Source organism: Onychostruthus taczanowskii, unplaced genomic scaffold (genome assembly GCF_017590055.1).
Source record: "Onychostruthus taczanowskii isolate IOZ18803 unplaced genomic scaffold, ASM1759005v1 scaffold323, whole genome shotgun sequence".
Classification (NCBI taxonomy): domain Eukaryota; kingdom Metazoa; phylum Chordata; class Aves; order Passeriformes; family Passeridae; genus Onychostruthus; species Onychostruthus taczanowskii.
This window is the reverse complement of record NW_024500606.1, coordinates 41,901-60,848: the sequence shown is the minus strand read 5'-3', so window position 1 is coordinate 60,848 and position 18,948 is coordinate 41,901. Positions and strand designations below refer to the sequence as shown.

Genomic DNA, 18,948 nt, shown 5'->3' with positions numbered 1-18,948 from the left:
AAATTCTGTCCTGGTGGAGGGCAGGGGGGGTTTGAGGGTTTAATTCTGTTTGGCTTTTTCTTTCTTTTTTACTATTTATTTTTTATAAAATCACTGGCATCAAACAGATGCTCAGATTCAGTGTTTTCTACATTATTAAGCTGGATAACTATGCTGCTTCTGGCATATCTCAGGCCAATAGCAAGTCCTAAGGAGTCGTAGTGTCCCACAGTTTATTTTTCTGAACTCTCTGTAGGTGCAATATACACCAAATTAAGCCATAGCATAGCAGAGAATTTACAAATAATTGGATTGCAGAAGGGTTATTTGGTTAAAACTCAAGCTTTGAGCTCACACACACAACTTCAAAAAGTGTCTTCTCTGTGTAGAGAATAGGTTTAGATCTCTCAAAGATTAAAATAGATTATTGCTTATATGAACTTCTCATACAAGGAGTGTACAATAGTTAACATGTGAAATAATAAACATTGAATGGCTGAATAATGGATAGCAGATGTGCCAAGAATGCCAAACAAGATATTTGAAAGCTGTGGTGTAAAGTGGACGTTTCAACAAGTGGCCAAAGCTTGTGTGACCACTAGGATCTCAGCCTAATACATTTAAAATATGAGGCTAAATCAGAAAGAAGAGATACCACTTCAATGGCTAATTCAGTGAGATTTAATATCATGTAGAAAAAGGGTGGATGACAGAAGCCATCATGCGGCAAGTATTCCATGACTTTCTCATATCTAGAACATGTTTCCCACTTGTGATTTTACTTCTGATGTAGTCAAATGAGAAAAAATCCACTTGTATTTGGTTTAAAAATTCTAAATAGTCTGGCTTCATTAAAGTTTCTGGGAGCCATTCCCTGACTTTCTGTGGGTTAGATCCAGACTGAACCTCTATCACTGGAGGTTCACTATGAGATGAAAATTAAAGGAAGCAGACTGACTATATCTATCTATCTATCTATCTATCTATCTATCTAATTATATACCTCATATCTTTGTCTTAAGCTGTAATTTTGTAGAAGGCTAAGACATAAATTTAAGGACATGTAAATTGGTATAATTTTTGGCTAGTTAATTCCACATAGATTTAAAACTCTATTAATGAAAATAATTCCAGGTTTATAATAATGTATTTGTTTTTTAGGTCTCATCATCAGTTAATCCTTGAGGTTGAAATCAGTGGGATTTTTTCATGAGAGGTGATGCTTTCAGAATCTCATGATTTATACTCTTCACTGCAACATTGCAGCATGTTGGTTCTCCTTAGGAAATTGTCCCATTCTCCTGGGGATCCTCTAGAAGAAGGGGGAAGAGCTGTTGGTGGTTTGCAACTCATATACTGATGGAGGCTAGGACTCAGCTACTTACAAAAACTGTAATAACAATCCTTTGTGCCTCTGTATCTCAGGTATGCAAATTCTTGACAGCCTGAGGTTGCTGTAGAAAGTACAGTTTTTGTGGCAGGTCTATTGCCCTCCTGATCCTGGACAGAAAACAACAACTGGAAGGAGGATTTGATTTATCATTTCTCTTTGGTGTATTTCTCTCGTTGGCCCAGCACTTTTCTCAGAAGTTCCAGGGTAGCAGTAAAGAGGTAGTCTTCTACAAAAAAGCTCTCTTGTAAAAAGTCACAATTTCAGCGTTCAACTCCATTACTTATAATCCCCATGAAGTTATTAAAAAGATTATAGAGAGGAGCTATAGCCTGGAACAATGTCTTTTGAAAGCAGGCAATATATTTTTCTCCAATTTGCTTAATTCATTCAACAGCCTCACCTAGTCTGAAGTTAAAATTCAGCCATGGGTGAGAGCTCACTACATTGTCAAGAAACATTAAGTTAGATGAGACTGAAACAAAGCTATCAAACAAGTCCAATTAAGAGCATGTCAACTTTCTTAAGTATCAAGGATATCCATTAATTATGTTTTAGGGGTATCATATATATGGTTGCATTCCAGTGATTGTTTAGGAGGTATTAGAAGCTAGTTTTGGTGTAGGGTGGTTAATATTTCTGGAGTTTCTGTGTAGTCATAAATAAAAGAGAGGTTTTATCTCTTGACCATTCTTGAAAGCTCAGCTTTGGGTGCTCTGAACTGTCCACTGATAGAGCTTCACTTTTCCTTAACCATGGCTCAAGTACCTTGATAACCTGTCCCCTTTCTTACAGTGGGCCTGTGGGGCATCTTTCAATGGACCTGAAGGAAACAACATTTCTTCATAATTTTGCTGAAGAGAGGCCTCATGGAGCTGGTGTGGCAATTTTAAGAGTAACTACCTGAGATGTGTTTCATGTGCTTTTGGAATATGTTGCCACATGGCTTATTTTTAGATTAAAAACAAATACTGTAATGCAAACCTTTGGACATATCCAATACACTTGTCTATTTGATATGGCCTGTTCTACTAATTCAAGTGCAGTTTTTGCCTCCGGTGTTAATTTTCTTGATGAGGTTAACTCAGTGTCACCTTTAAGGATGTTAAATAAAGGTGTGAATTGTGGGTAATCCTAAATCCTAAATAAGGTCTTACCCAATTAATGATACCCAAAAGTTTCTGTGCATCATTTAAAGTCTGAATTTTTGTTGAAAATTGAAGTCTTTGCAGTTGTATGGTTTGATCTAATATTTTGACTCCCAGGTCTGACTGATTCCTAGTCATTCTTTGAACTGCCATTTTGGGCAGAGAAGCTTTCAGGAAAACAACTTGTCTGTTAATGCTGACTCTTGATGAATGGAGTCTGTACACAGCTGAATCTTTAAGCAATGAAGACACAGGGCATTTGTTTTAATTTTCATTTTCTTTCCACAGCTACAACATTATTGCATTGGACATTTTTTTTAGGCTCTACTATTAATTAAAAAGTATTGTCAAGGGTACTACTTCACTGTTGATTCTCAATTTACAGATAATATTTCTAATTTATAACCTGGAGACTGAGTCTTGCCAAAATGCCGTTTTTAATTAATATAGTTAGGTGTAAAGTACAAATTAGCCCTATGGCGCAATTATGGAGCTTCTCTAGATGATACAAACATCAAGGCTCACACAGTGAAAATAGAGATATGGAAGTGCCTATATAGCTATTCCTGGTTTGAATGGTTCCATCACACAGGGTTTGCACGAGGATTTGGGTTCAGTGAGGAGGGAATTCTGTCGTATATGATTTAATATATTATTCTGTTTTTTCAACCCTTAGTTTTACCATCTTATTAACTGTACATTTTTATTGTCCTCGTTGCTGCAGTTGGATGTCCCATTGCTTTCATAAATGGCATGCCAGAATTTTATCAGCTAAATATACATCACTGAGCCAGGCAATTTCTGTTTTTGTTTCTGTTTGGACTGGCAAACTTCCTGTTGGATTAAATGTTGTGAGATGACTTCAGTATTTGGATGTGCAATAAAAGAAAGAAAAGGATGGAAGTACTATATTCCTAGCCTTTCCCTCGATACTCTTCCTTGCAAAGAATGGAGAGTTGACATTTTTAAGGACTGACACAGTTTTGTATAAATCACTTCTAGTTGAAATATGTCCTCCCAAGAGCACTCTACAACATGAAAGACAAGTGTTGCATTCACCTCATCTAGTTGCTTTGCTTCCCTCCTCCCTCTAGAGAAGGATGAACACATTGCTCCCTCTAGCATATCATCAACATTAACTTGGTTTGAGAGCTGTCTGAGCACCATTTAGTGCCCAGATAATTAATTGAAAACCCCCAACACTTTCTTGCTTCCAAAGGCAGAGATGTGGCTTTGTAGTACTAATGATTGCATGCCATTTGTGGAATTTGCTTAATTGAGGTGTATTGACTTTCTGCCTAAATCAGATTACTTTTATCCATATTGATTACACAGTTATAAAATCCCTGTGGAAATCTCTCTATTAAATGTTATAAATCTCCCTGCTAATGTGACATAAATGCCCTGCTGTTTTCACTTGATGCACCAATAAACAAATCAATTCTTGCAGTTTGATCATACACCTAAGGCTGAAGTTACTGATATAGTGACTTTCCCTTTTTATTTGATAGTGAGCATTGTGCCACTCAGATTTGACTGGAAAATTTTCACTTCTTCATAACCCTAGTCATAGTTAGATGAAGGAAGTCTCATACTCCAACCTTTTCACAAGCCACCTTGAACAAGAACACTAAATAATTATACCACTAAGCTTCACACAGCCAATATAAAACATCTTGGTGACTGGCAACATCCATTCATCTTTCCCCCCCCCCCCCCCACCCACAAATTCTGTAATTTTTACTTCTCTATTTAACCTGTTCCTGAAATTGTTTACGTTAATGCTTGCTTTTTGGCATCACAGTCAACATCAAAAACGACAGTTTCTAAACAGCAACATGTACATTTGGCACCAGAGCACTTGCTCTGAGGGTGATGCTCAAAAGCAATGATTTCAAGCAATCTTCCTGGTGAGGATGCTCCCTTGCAGAAACAGGCTATGCTTTTGAAAGAGCCACATGGATACTATGATACAGCTTTCCCCAGAATTCCCTCCTTACTGAAAACAAATCCTGATGCAAACCGTTTGCAGAAAAATAATTACTCTTTCACCAAGAACTTCCTTCAATAAAAGATTTGACTTGCAAGAGTGTTTTTCCATGACAGATTTCCGAGAGCCTCAACATGTAGCACTCTTCCCTGGAGGTCACTGGTGTCATCAGAAGCAAATTACGCATTAACTGACATAAATATGGCAGGAGATCTTTCTCCTTTTCAATGCCTTTATTAAAGAGATTCAGCTCAGGTGGGGAGAAATCGACGGGTCGCGCCCACGCCGCCGCTGTCCCCAAGAGTGGCACGGAGGAGGAGGGTGGTGCAGCTCTGTCCGCTGGTCTGCAGGCAGAGCTGGGGACTGCGTCCTCACGGGAGATTGGCAGATTCCTGCTTTTCAGGCCAACACTTCGGGTCCCCTCCTTATGGAACATCTCTTGAGGTCAGGGTGTGAAGCAAAAAGGATCCAAGCAGGCACTGGACTTCACGCCCGTCCTTAGACATCACCTAGGGTCCCCTAATTCTGTGTTGGCTCGTTGTTTTTAGGGGTTTTCTAGGAAAACGGGAAAATTTTGGCGCGGTGCATTTCTCATTTGCGTACGTGGTCCCAGGCCACTTCTATTCTCCTGGGCTGCTTGTCCAGGTGTAGCTCCGGGGCAAGCATTGGGAGAACAATGGCTAAATCACCAACCATTAACGGGCAATTGAAGAACTCTTTACAATTAAGCTAATTTAACAGCAACTGGTCCCACCGTTTTTTTTCTCTGTAACCTTAAATAAAAATAGGTATCTTTTTATTCATAACATTAACCATCGTGTGCATATGCAAGAGGTACTGGACCTGGCTGCAAATCTTCAGTGACCTGCCATAAGTGGCAGTTCCTGTTGTATCAGAGTTCCTGGCCCCTCTATTCTTGTGTTTCCCAGGACTTATTCTGTTTCTCCTGGTGCACCTGAAATAAATAGGGCAGGAGATTTTTCTCCTTTTTAATGCCTTTATTAAAAAAATCAGCTCAGGTGGGGAGAACCGACGGGTCGCACCCATGCCACCGCTGCTCCCAGGAGTAGCACGGAGAAGGAGGATGATGCAGCTGTGTCTGCTGGTCTGCAGGCAGAGCTGGGGCGTCTGTCGTCACGAGAGAATAGGCGATTCCGTCTTTTCAGTCTGACATTAGAACATTCGAGGTCCTCTTTCTAGCCGTCTTCCTCTAGGTTAGGGTGTGAGGTAAAAAGGATCTTAGCAGACATGGGATTAAGTTCCTCACCTTTAGACATCAGTTAGATCTCTTAATTGCATGTTGCTCGTTGTTTTAGGGGTTTTTCTTGCAAGAGTGGCTTCTCATTTACATACGAGCTCTGACGTCACATCCTCCCCCGCCCCCGCTACCTGCAGCCTCAGGTGTCAATCCTCCGGGAAGCAGCGGGGGGACAATTGAGCTGATTTCTAACCATTGAGCTGATAACCATTGAGCTGATAACAGGTAATTGAAGAAAAACTATTAACAAGAGGTGATTACAACCTGAAGTTATTAACAACAGCAATTGGTTTAACTTGTTAACTCTGCAACTTAAAAAAATGGACAACTTTTCTGCTCATAGCACACCTTCTTATGTATGAGGGATGTGACATACATGGCATGGAATTAAATAGTCAAAGCCAAGACTAACAGAAACACACGCATGTCATAACTATCTGTGAGAAACTATCAGAGGATAACTCTGAGATTCTGGGCTTGATCCTCAAGAAGGATCTAAACACATGAATCCTTAGCACTAAAATATACTGCTTTTCACTTTAATAAAAAGGATGGGCTTTGTGGGCTCAAGGGTTTTCTAGCACCTAACTCTCCTCCCCTTTTCCTACAGAGTGATGATCACCCTTGTCTTATCGTCTGGAGTAGACTATCTTCTTGCCTTTGCTCTTGCTCATCTATTAGTGCATGTTTGACTGATTATTTTTGCTCTCTGTCAATTTTTTCAAGTATTAGAACAATTATTTTCAGCTTTTACCTAGCCACGAAGTTTGCTGCTTCTTTTTCAAACCTGAAGTACTTTTGCCAGAAAACACTGGTCTGATTTTTTTACCGGAAGTATTTTCATTTCTGCTGCCCTGAAAAAAGACACTGCCTCTCGTCATGGCTTCCCTTTTCCCAAGAAAATTCCCGTGCGTTTCGGGGTGCTGCAAATCAGATCTTTCATCTGTCACTCACGAAGCATTCATCTCCGCGTGCCAGATTCAAGAAGGGCTGATAGCCTCAAACTAACGGAAGTCAGGAGTGATTCCTCCATGTCTTTCTATTCTAAACTTTGCGATTTCCCTCTTCCCTCTCCAGGGGCCGAACGGGGGAGGGGCTGCGCGAGAAGGGGAGTAGGTGGAAAAATGAAAGAAAGTCATAGTTGACAGGCAGTTTCGTGGAAGAGAGGGACACCGAGGGGAAAGCTGTGGGACCGCGCGGGACACGCGCGGGTGCCGTGGCGGGAGGAGGCGAGCGGCAGAGCCGAGGACGGCGCGTCCCGGGGCCGATGGGTGGCGGGGGCCGGGCGCGGCACGGCACGGCAGGTACCGCCCAGGGCCGCCAGGGGGTGCCGGCGCTACGGCCGGCCAAGGCCGAAGGGCGCGTGGTGCCCGCGGGGCGCGGCGGGGCCGGACCGAGACGCGACGCGGGGCGGGCACAAAAGCGCCGCGCCCGGACACGCAACCTTGGAGTCAGCGCCGGGGGCAGGGTGGAGTCGGTGGGCTGGAGCTCAGCACTTAGCGGCCTCGGTGAGGGAGGCTGTCTAGGGAACTCCACGATGCCGAAGCCGCGGCAGCGCGGAGCGCGGGTTTTGTGGACGCTGCTGTGGGTAGCCGTGGTGCACTCCTACAACGTGGATGTGGGTCGCCCCGTGATTTTCCGGGGTCCCAACGGCTCCTTCTTTGGGTATTCGGTGCTGCAGCACTACCACGATAGGACACGGTGGTGAGTTGCACGGTCCCTCGCGTGCCCGGGATCGGCTAGGGTGCGGGTGGCGGCGGGGATGCGGCCTGGCAGTCGCTGCCGGGATATCCATCCCTCCTGGCAGCCGCATCTCCCGCAGCGGGGCGGCAGGACCCGAGTCCCCTCGAATGGGCCGCAAAGGGGCGCCTCCGCCCTGGACTGCGGGGTCTCTCCCCGCGCTCGGTCCACCTCTTCGTATGGGCTCGTTGGAGGCGGAGTTGTGGGCTCCGCGCCCTTTCTACACGAGTGATTTCTCTTATGCGAGTAGGGGGCCCTGCGCTGGGAGGCGTTTTAACACGGGGATGTCCTTTCTGGTCTGGCAGCCGGCTCTTGGCATTGTGACCTAATTGTCCTCAAGTACCAGCTGGCCCGCGGCCGATGTCTCGGCGCTGTGCTCGATCCCCCTTCCTCGCGGGAAATATTTAGCCGCTCATCATCTGGACTGCGTAGGAAAAAGCGCACGGGTTACGAATGATGATGGGTTTTGCCGTGTTAATGGGAAATGTTTCTACTACCGGTAACTTCCACCGAGAGCAGCGCGCTCAGCATTCACGGAGCTAAACTACCCGCACCCTGCCTGGCGAGGGACAAAATTCCTTCGGAGGCTGACGAGACGCTTCCAAATCTTAGAGGAAATGTCTGTGTAACTTGAAAAAAAAAATGGCCAAAGAATGTTTATCTACATCCAAAAACTTGTGAAACTGGCGAGCTTCTTGTTTTCCTATTGATTGAAAAGAGCATTGGACCATAGTCTTGTTTGTTGTCCGGGTTAGAGGCTCTTTGTTAGAATTAAAAGTGATTTATTTTAATTGGACCTAGCTGGTGTCATCTGGTGCCCTTCTAATATGAGTAGGAGCCACTGCTGCCAGTAAGCATCCACAAAGCATGTCTTTATCTTTTTATACTTAGATATTCAGGTATTGGTGTTGGAACTTTGGTGCACTGTGGTTTAAATAAATGTATTCATTCTGGCATACAGTTATTTAAAAATGAATTTCTTTCACGCCCTTTAGTTCACAAGCAGTTCTGTGCTCTGCCTTTCTCCATAGTGGCTTTCATGGAGCATTCATTTTTAAGGACTTATAAAAAGATTTCATAGAGGAAAAGCACCCTGAGAGAAGAAAATATCTCAGTTTAAAGCAGTGCTTAACTTAGGTTAGGAGTCAATGAAGAGTGCAAAGGCTGAAAGGAACTTCTATTCAACACAAGTTGCTGGGGATTCACGATGGTGAATGAAATGCTGATCTACTGCAGTGTGGTGGGAAAAAGTGGTAGAATTTGTTGCTTCTTATGTAGGTGTCTGTCATTCTGATTGAGAATATGAATGATGTTCATATAGCACCTGTTGGTGTGGTATTTTTGGAAGGGAAGGTGGACTAGGGAGGAGTCTTGGAGATACCCCCACTTCATTTAGAAACATGCTGGACTTTTAAGTGTTGGGTATCTGTTTGAAGGCAGGGATCTGTTAGAAGTCTGGTGCTCAAAAATAAAATCTCCAGTTATGTAAATTCCATTTTTTTTTTGAAAATGGAGCTGATTCATGGTGCCTTTGCTGTGGCACCAGAAGAAAAAAACCAAACCAACCTAACATCTAAATCATTAAATGTTTTTAAATATAAAAGTTGTTAGGCCTAACACCCAGAAGGGCAGCTTAATATGGTAAGCATCAGCACAGTCAGAAATCATCAGGGTGGGATTGTCACCACTGATGGGAATGCTCCTTTTTTCATTGTGAGACCAGGAAGTTGGTTCTCATGAGTACTTCAAAATCCTGTTCCCAACTGACACTGGGATAACAAGTTGGGAGAAGAATATTTTTATACTTCCCTTCATTCTAGTGTGCTATGTGCAATTGTGCTTGTAATTTGTGTGTGCATCCTAGAGGTCAATAATGAATCTCTTAAAAGTATATGCAGCCTTCTTCCACTTTTCTGAAGAAGCTCCTCTTAAGAGTCAGAGTTATTGTTTGGTTTTGTGTGTCAAGTTTTTTTCTTTCTTCTTGTGACTTTTATATACCCAAGGAAGAGCTGTGATTTCAGTTTTCTCATGTCAATTGGGTCTGTACACTGCAGTGGGAAGTAGTTCAAATAATTTAACTTTAGACAGTGATATTTTGGGCATTGAAGGCTTGCCCAGTGAGTTTAGCACTATGTGAGTCTGCAAAAATGTGATTGATCAAATCTGATGCTGATAGGGCTCCTACCCATCTAAAATTGTTTAATATTTTAATATGCTCTCAAGAATTTGAAGGTATTCAGGAAACTCTTGCTCTTCATTGCTTGTGGGCCTGATACCTAACATCCTACTCATCATGAGAGCTGTCTTGTTTTCTGTAGCCTTGTCTGTGCACTGGTGTGTGTGAACATATTTGTGTGTGTGTATGTATATATATATATAGTCACCAATTCATGTTAAGATGGTATCTCTCATAGCCACATCTTCCACGTTTCAAGTCTCTGTTGTCCAAGAAGACAAAGGCACCTGTCTTTATTACCTACCTTAAGCCTGTAGGTTTCCATTAAACTGGTTCAGGGTTTGGTGATTCTTTCAGGCTTCATATGAGCCAAATATGCATGCAGAATGAAAAAAAGGGAGGTGAGATATTTGGTATGAAATCTTAAATCGGATAAACACTAATAGTCAGGCTGCTGCACACAGGAATTACAACTGGGAACCGGGTGTTCAGCCGCCACTACATGCTGTGCTGCTGTCCGAGTTTCTCTACTCCCTCGGGCAGGGAGGAGGACGCACCGGCTGAGCTGAAGGCACGGCAGCCGACAGCCGGGGGGGGGGGCACTCCCTAGATGCGCCGGGGCGTCCCGGGAGCGCCTCAGCAAGGGGCAGCAGGGAGCAGCAGGCAGGCGAAGTAGGAGAATGAAGAGAGGGACCCTTCCCGGGGGTAAAATACAGAGCCTTTTATTACTGCAGTGCACCAGCCGGCAAGGACCACGAGTCAGGAAAACAGCAGCTTATAGAGGGGGTGGGAACACGACACATTGACCAATGAGGGAGAACTGGGGAGTGAACAAACTTGTGAGAAACATGCCGGCTAGCCAGTAGGGAATGTGACAGGGAGGGACCTTTGTTCCCGATCCAATCACCCACCGAAGAAAGGAGAACTTTCTGGAATATGGGAAGGAGACAGTGGGTGATGGACAGGAACTTGGGGAGGGATTGACAGAAGGTAACCAGGGAAACAGGGGAGGAGAGAACGAATTGACACTCTCAGAGAGAGAGGTTCCAGGGGAGGGGGAAGGGGGATCCCAGGACCGAACCATTATAGCTTTAGGGGGTAACAGAACACACCAAATGAATCCTGCAACACAACAACTACAGTAGTGGAGCCGGTCAGTGCCTTTGATGTTTTCTACAATACTTCATTGCAATGATGGTTCTTTGCACATTTTCTTGTCTCAAGAAGTGTTTCTCAACAGAGATGTGCTGAGATTATTGTATTTCTGAAAATGTCTGTTTTTCCTTCCTTAAGTGGGTTTTATGGCTGTAAATCTTGACCGGTTTACTCAGTTACCCGTCATTGCAATTTTCAGCAAGAAACCAAGTGTCTGATTGCATTTAGAGCAGGAACAAGCTGAAGTGCTTCTGCTCTCTGGATATAATCATGGAACTTGGAGTAAGGACTCAAAAAACAACCAAGAAACAACCCAGACAGTTAAAAAAGAAAAAAAACCCATTTTTTTTCCAAATAAAAGGTGGTAATAATTTGAAATCTCTGATTCTCCTTTTTTAAAATGAATAAGATGTTACTTTAGACTCTCCTTCTTTCCCTCCTTATGCCCTCTTCTTGCAGACACCCTCAAATCTCTCAGCAAGTCCAGGGTGACCGTTTCATCTTTTCTGGCAAAATAATCTGGCATGAAAAAAGTAATGAAGTCAGTTTAGTTGCATGGTGTCCTGCTGTGAGTTTTACAATAAAGAATGAGTCTGGTTTCTGCGCTGTTGCATCATTCCTTCAGCAGGAATCACTGCTGATGTACTATAGGACGATGCTTAATGTGCTTGACATCTCTCCAGCCATTGGTCAGCTCTGCACTTTTGCTCACTGTTCCCTTTTGTTAAATGCAACACTTAATTTCCAAATTTGTATGTCCTGAGGGTGAACCAGGGAAGTGATCATTAGTGTTCTTCAGGAAGTAATTTTAAAGAGGTGTGAACTTCTCTGTGGCCAAGAAAGCTTCTTGTCATCCAATAAAATTGGCTGCTGCAACTCCTTCAGTGGCATTGTTTCCAGCCATGCAGCTGCATAATTTTCGCAATACAGATGAAGATGTTTGTTGTTGATCATATGAGTATGAGTGCAAGAAGAGAAAGTTAAGTGGCCTTTCTGCTCCCTATTTTGGTTTAAACCCCAATGGTTTTTTTTCAGAGCCAGTGGGATGAGGCTGTTGCTTACAGATTTCTGTACACCTCAAGGAAAAAGGCTGAAATGGCTCCAAACTCCCTTCCTCCTGTTCTTAGTGATCTTCCTTTCTCCATAGAAAGTAACTTCTTTCTCTTAATGGGGTTTCCCCTTCAAGGTATCTTGATGCAGCTACTCACTAATATTCTAGGGGCTTCCCATGGAATAGTATGGTTGTGGTGAGAACCTGCACTCATCAATAATCTCTGCAGAGAGTATTACTCACACAGTAAGCCTTTTGGCAAAATGCTGGAGAACTGCTGGTACCTGCTTGCCGACTGTCCAAATAGTCATATAGTAGCATTGGAAATGTGTACTGCAAAAATCAGTAATTTCAAATAAATGCTGGTTAAAGTATTTGGAATATATTGAAAAGTTTTACTTCTTCTATCTGTATTTATATCTTCTGTGTTTATGCCAGACAAGACTCCACAGCACTGAAATAAGAGAAGACTATTAGATTCTAAGACTTTGTTTTGAAGTGTGTTTCTGATTTGATATAGTAGCACAGAAAAACCACTTCCTCTGATTGCAGTGCTGTTTCATAAACATTGCAAAATATTTCAAAAGTGTTTTAAATATGTAGAGGAGATACAAACAGGTGTTTTTTTTTGCTCCAGGAGTCCCAAAGTATTTAGATGGAAATGAGTTGTCTATCCAGGTCTGCTTAAAAGTCTCATGACAGTTAAATGTGTGACTTCCTTACAACAGTTAAGGCATTACATACATAAGCTAGTGAAAGAGTAAGCAAGTCTTTTTGTTGACAAAGGAAATATTTCAGTCTTGAACCTTTGAATAAAATGAAAGTAATTATTATGTGACAAATACCAACCAAAAAGCATGTGAACCAACAGAAAACCTCCTGTTTCCCTGAAGGTAACCATCTTAGGGCATGGGTGAACGTGGGTCATGCTAGATGAAGCAGTGGCTCTGCAAAGGTTTCAACTGCTGAGTTTTAGGTGTAAGAGTGAGAGAATGAGACAAGATCCTAAGATGACATAGTATGTGCTGTATGTGAAATACCAAATTTGAATGCATGGACATTCAAGACAATCCAAAATAAATTTGCCATCGGCACACATCACTGGCTGCTTCTTTCTGCTCAGTCCACATGAAGAAATGGCAATGTACGCTTTCTTTTTGAAAGGTATAACTGCTCAAGATAGCAGCATTATCTGTACCAGTAGTGTACTCAAATTGTTAATTATCAATTTTTCCATTCATCTTTATAGAGATGAAAATGCTTTGTAATTTAGGCTTCATTGTCTCACCCAACGTATCTTGTGCACTAATTGCTAAATCATATTTATTTTTCTTAGGTTAGAGCAGAACCTGTTTTAAACTGAAGTTCAGTGTGACCTGTGTTATCTCACTGTTATAACAGTTCATAGAAACATGGTGTTTCCTTTTGCACTTCGAACCTGTAACTCTTTAAGCTAGTAATGTTTATTTTTGTTAGATCTCATGACTGTCAATAAGTGAATGTTATGCATTCATTGCCTCTGTAAATGAAATGACTGGCATTTGATTTTATATCTGCTGCCTGCCTAGTAGGATTTCCATTTAGAGCTATTTTACAGGCTCCTTTGCGCTTGCTCCCCAAGTGTGCAGCCTTTGTAGGTTTTAGCAGTTTAAGTATTTTGGACATTAAAATTCTCCTCACTTGAGAAAACATATGTGTTACAGAGTGCAAGAGAAATTCCATCACAATGATCCAAATGAAACAGTTTAGCTTATAAAACCTCAGAGAAAATGGTCACTCAACATAGGCGTTTCTCACATTTTTGTAAATGTGTCAGGTGTTTTTTTACCACAGAACAGTTTTGTTGCATCCAACATCCAAGGCAGTGTATCAGGAGTGGAGATGTGCTCCTGTTGTGTATAGATGAGGCTCTGATGCAGGAGAAGCTCTTTTGGATGACTCAGGTTGGCCCTGGACAAGTGTAAATCTTGTGCCTTGGGTCTCCTTGCTTACTAGGATGGTGATGAGGAGTGGTGACTGGTATGGAGCTTTAGATTGGAGGATGAGGGAAAAGTTAAGAACAGGGAAAACATCCCTGTGGGGATTGGTGGGGGTTGGTGCTGGGCTGTCCATCTGTGAGAGTTACATATGCAGACTGACTTTGCACCAATAGCTCTTTAGTGGCTAAACCAAGAGCAGTGTCTCCTTGGTTAGCTGCTGCCTCCCAGGTAGTAGCCTGAGTCTGCACAGGGGACTTCTGGAGCTGTAGCCCTTTAGAGATGGTTGCCCTTATTCCAGCCCTGGGTTTAACTTTGGTGAGGATTTTTTTACATTCAGGAGATCTGTCATGTGTGACAGTACAAGAGAATTGCAGAACTTGCTTGTTACTTAGCAACTTGGTGCTCCCCACTGCCTTCCTCAGAGCTGCCCTCCCCCTGCTTAACCTCGTTCTTCCTACTCACCTGCCCAAGTCTGGGGTCACAACTTCTTGAGAAAGATTGTCCTTTTATGTTGCCATCTTATTGCAAAGGTTTACATACCTTCTTGGTGATCTCTCATGGGCAGCTCCTCACAGCACTTACTCCTTCTTCTCAGCACAGCCAACAAACTCCATCTTCCTCGACCAGCCACCTACTCTTTTACAGTACCTGTCCTAATTGGATCTGGCTGTGGCCTATTAAGGGCAGGCCTGTTCCTAATTCTTGATAATTAGCACAGCTGTAACTCCTTAGGGGTGAGATTACCTTCATCACTATCTCTATTTTCCTACATTCCACCCATCCACACTTTTAATGAGGAGACAGTGAAATACTTGTACTTCAATACTTGTTCTTCCCCTGTAATCTTCCTCAAAAAGCATCCCTTAGGGCATGAGAAGATAGAAGCCTGGTTGTTAAAAGAGTTTAACTAGATCCTAGCACAAGTGATTAAAAGGTGCTGACCATCTTTCTTTTGAGGGTAATCGAAATGGTCAGAGCAGGCCACTCGTGCTTCCCAGAAACACTAGATCTTATGTGGGGTCCAGGTAGAATCTTCACAGCCTTAAGGATAAATGTTGGTTGATAGCAGTGTATGTGGAAGACATATGTTTGTATTGTTGGTTTGATTTCTTGCTGTTGTTTATTCAAGATGTAATTGTATAGAATGTTCTGAGAATTGGGTGTCTCCACCTTCTAAACAAGCTTACAAATCTTGTGCTGCCTGGCAAGACTGCAGCCAGCAGGAGGTTCACATTTTATCCGCTTGTGTGTGTATCAGTTCTGGATTGATGTAGCCAAAACTGAGGAAAAATGGATGCAGATGCTGTTGTGCTCCTAATGGTATCCTAAAAGCTTTTGGGAGGTGTGTGGTGAGGGTGTGTCACTTTAAATGTGGTACAATCCTAATGGAAATTGTATTTGTTAAAAATAGTTGTGGCTTCACTGTGGAGTAGCACAAAGGCTTCACTGTCTTTATTGTGTGTGATGTTTTCAGTTTGTGAATTGGTGTCATTGTTTTACAAGGTTGCTGAGAAAAGTATTTTTGCTAGCGAAGCTCTGGCAATGTGAGCCTTGGTGGTGTTTGTCAATTTTTTTCATTTCCTCCTGAAATTAATCACTTGTTGCTATGTTTCTGGTTTCCAGGGTCTTGGTTGGTGCACCCAAGGCAGAATCTAAATACAGCACCTCTGTTCAGTCCCCAGGAGCAGTGTTTAAATGTCGAGTCCATACCAACCCTGACAGAAGATGCACAGAACTGGATATGGGGAGAGGTGGGTAGTTATGATGTTGGCACAGCAGGAGGCAACCAAAAAAATCGAAACTGCATGGCCAGAAGTCCATCTTCCAACTTCAAATTGGCCCCAAAATATTGAGAGGCAGCTGTCAGCCTTTCCTGATGGATTTTGAACACTGTTAACAAAAGTGTCATATTCTTTTTGGCATTACAAAATAACATCCTGCTGGTGCTAGTGTCCTCTCAATGACCTTGCTTGCTCTTTCCAGGGAGTAACCACATAATGTGGATTTTTCCCTGCTAAACCTGAGCTTCTGTCTTTTTTTCACCTGCTTCAGTGTGACTTTTTATCATGTTGGTGACTATGTACATGTTTTGGCATGCTGCTGCCTGCTCCAGGAAGTGCTGAAGTCAAAGTGCATGAGATGACGCCAGGCAATGCAGTGATGGGCTCACGATTTGTGGTGTTATTGGTAATGTGGTAATCTATGGGTTCCCTCATAATACAGCAAATAATTTCTTGAGTTTACTTTTTGTACTAAAGTGGTCTCAGTGAGACCTCTTGTATGCCATTGCATGGGGTTAGGGTTGACTTCAGTTACTGTGATGAACTGTCTGAGGCAGGGGAAGGTGGAGGCCTAAAGTAAAATTATGATCTAAAACTTCCTGCTGGATAATCATGGTAAAGAATGAAGCATTTTAATAGTTTGGTTTTCTTGGTGACATTGCTTTTTCTGCCTTTATAAAATATGGCATTGTTCATCTTTTCATACTTACACTAAGTAGAATTTCTGTTTATGAAGTTTACATGTGTTAAGACAGCATTTTGACTAAGTGGTTTATCCTCTACCAGATTGTAAGTTGTCATGGATTCATGAGTACTTCCTGACAGGACTACAGATTTCAGCCTTATTTTTTTTTAAGTACCCCTGATCTCACTTTCAAGATTGCATTCAGGAGGCAATCTGATACCTCTCCCATTGACTTAATGGTTTGATGGTTCATTTAAGATGGCTGTGAACATTGTGTGATAGCTGCTGGCTGTTAGGAGCAGGGTCTGTCCTCAGCTGTTTATATGTATGGTGTCACTTAAGAGTGAGAACATTGCCCCAGTTAATGCATTCACAAACTAATAAATAATCAGGATGCAGGGGGAGAGAAAAGCATTGTCAAATGTTTGATGGGAAATCTCTTTTTTTGTCAGGATTCTTTGGTAGGTATTTAAAATTCATGTCTTCTTGCCTTGCTGCCTTTCCCTTTTTTTCTGTAGGCAATTCTCGGGGCATGCTCTGTGGAAAGACCTGTAAGGAAGACAGAGATGATGAATGGATGGGTGTGAGCCTAGCTAGACAGCCAAAGGCTGGTGGAAGTGTGCTGGTAAGTCCATACTATTCTTTGATCTTGTTGAAAATGTAGCTGCTGCCTGACTAAGCACATCAGGATTGTATTGGGCAGTGACTGACGGAGTCCAGAGTAAGAGGCAGCAGATTCTGTAGTCCCTTTCTTCAAGCAGTGTTGTAGTGTGTTTTTTGTTATATTAGTATGTTTATTGTTTGATTTTTAATTTTGTAGTTTCCTTATGCTGCTCCTTTTGTCCCTGCTCTTTTTCCAGAATCTTTTTACTTCTCCTTTCATTAAATGCCAGTCTCTTCCCCAACCTGCCTTCTTTCGAGAAATTTCCCTGTCAGTTTTGTATTTCTCCAAATTTTACTAGCTCACTGAAAATGTTCTCGTCCCTTGAAATTTTTTTTGTTTTATACATTGTATTCCCCACCTTGTTTTTCACTCCCAATTCTCCTGATTTGCTAAAGATTGTCTCCTCCCCTTGGGACTTGCCCCCCGTATATAAGTCATTGTCTGCCCCCAGTTTGGGGTCCTGGGATGCTGAAGAGGGGAAGTTTGACCATCGAATAAAGTTACCCCGGGACCCGTGGTGCTGCTCTTTGTTTATGCTGTGCTGTCACTGGTAGCTGGGATTCAACGTGGCTCAAAGGGGGGATTTGCCGCCTTCCCTGTCACCATCTAGCCGGGACAAGTGGCAAAGCAGAAGTGATCCCCAGCCAGAGGACGTGATTGATAGAGGGAGGATTCCAAGCCATCACACCTGACTTGTGTCAGCCAAGGACTTGCTCCTAAATCTTAGGGTTTATAGCTTTGAACTAAATAAATACAATTTGTCTGGGAGGTATTCTGCTAATTTGTTCTTTTTGTAGTTTGCCTGTGTTTATGTAGGAAATATGAAAGCATACATTTTCCTTGAGCATATGAATTGCATCTCAAAACTTACAAGGAAAAATGTAAATTGCTCTTTGTGGCCATATTTTTCATTTATCTGTATTAATTTCCTGTTGACAAAGTAGAAGAGTTGCAAATAGAGATGTCTTAACTGTGTGTGGATTGACTTACTGATTTCAGTGTGGTTACTATGCACATAGACAGGACAAGGAGAGCAGATGTAATCTTTAAGATGTGCAATATTTCTTCACAAAACTTTTCCTGTCATATTGTAAAGAGTCCTGGGCAAAACCCTTTCTAGAATGCATGGGGATTTTACATTTATTGCCTGTACATACATCCATGGTTGGATTCTGTCTACCTGAGTGAGCGTGTCTGCAGGGAAGTTAACAGAAATAAAAAGAAATATGCAACAAAATGTTGTGTGTATTATATGTGGCAGGCAAATATCAAGGTTTTATCAGGGTAACCTTGACAGCAGTCTAATTCTAAACAGCACTATTTGTGAATAGGAAACTTTCAGTTGGCCTCATCTTTCCAATGATATAAAGAACTGCCCTTGTATGTAACATCAAACTGTCAAAAAGCTGGTAGTGAGAAAGAACTTGTGCAGTGATTACTGTACCAATCAACTGTAAAAGGCAAGAGGATAAACCTCCTTCCCTCAAAGATTTTTTTTTAATATGTGCTTAGGGTATAGGTTCTTATGCCCCAAATCCTTGTGCACCGACTTCCCCGTGGGAGAGCAGGTAGGTTTGATACCTTTCTGTCACAGAATTGTGATATTTTTTCGCCTCATCTCTCTTGGTATATACCTTGTTAGTGTGATAGGGGCTACCTTTACTTTTCTTGGATGGTTTAAACATGTTCAGGACTAAAGGAGGAGGGGAGAAAGAGGGGCATAAATAAAATACACTGTGAACATATACAACAGAGGCCAAAATTAAGGCATTCATGGTAGTGTAAGCAATTAATATTTTCAGGGTGTATCCTGAGCTGCAGGGAGTCAGTTGTGTGTGACAACTTGCACAGTTGTGTGAGGATTAGCTTGCATTTATCAGGGTAACACTACCCTTGAGAGACATCCTTTTCATTGTTGAGTCATCAGGCTGGCATTCATCCTAATTAATTTT

At 42.2% G+C, this 18,948-nt stretch overlaps 1 protein-coding gene across 1 annotated transcript in view; it reads left to right on the top strand.

Moving 5' to 3' along the window:
• Positions 1-7,191: 7,191 nt before the first annotated feature.
• Positions 7,192-18,948, top strand: part of LOC121339049 (integrin alpha-9-like) — a gene marked incomplete at its 3' end in the record, with an annotated part of 45,343 nt that continues 33,586 nt past the window's right edge. Inside the window, exons 1-3 of the mRNA XM_041410516.1 lie at positions 7,192-7,469; positions 15,490-15,617; positions 16,851-16,957. Of these exons, the coding sequence (XP_041266450.1) occupies positions 7,303-7,469; positions 15,490-15,617; positions 16,851-16,957 (402 nt within the window). The remainder of the gene's footprint in view (positions 7,470-15,489; positions 15,618-16,850; positions 16,958-18,948) is intronic.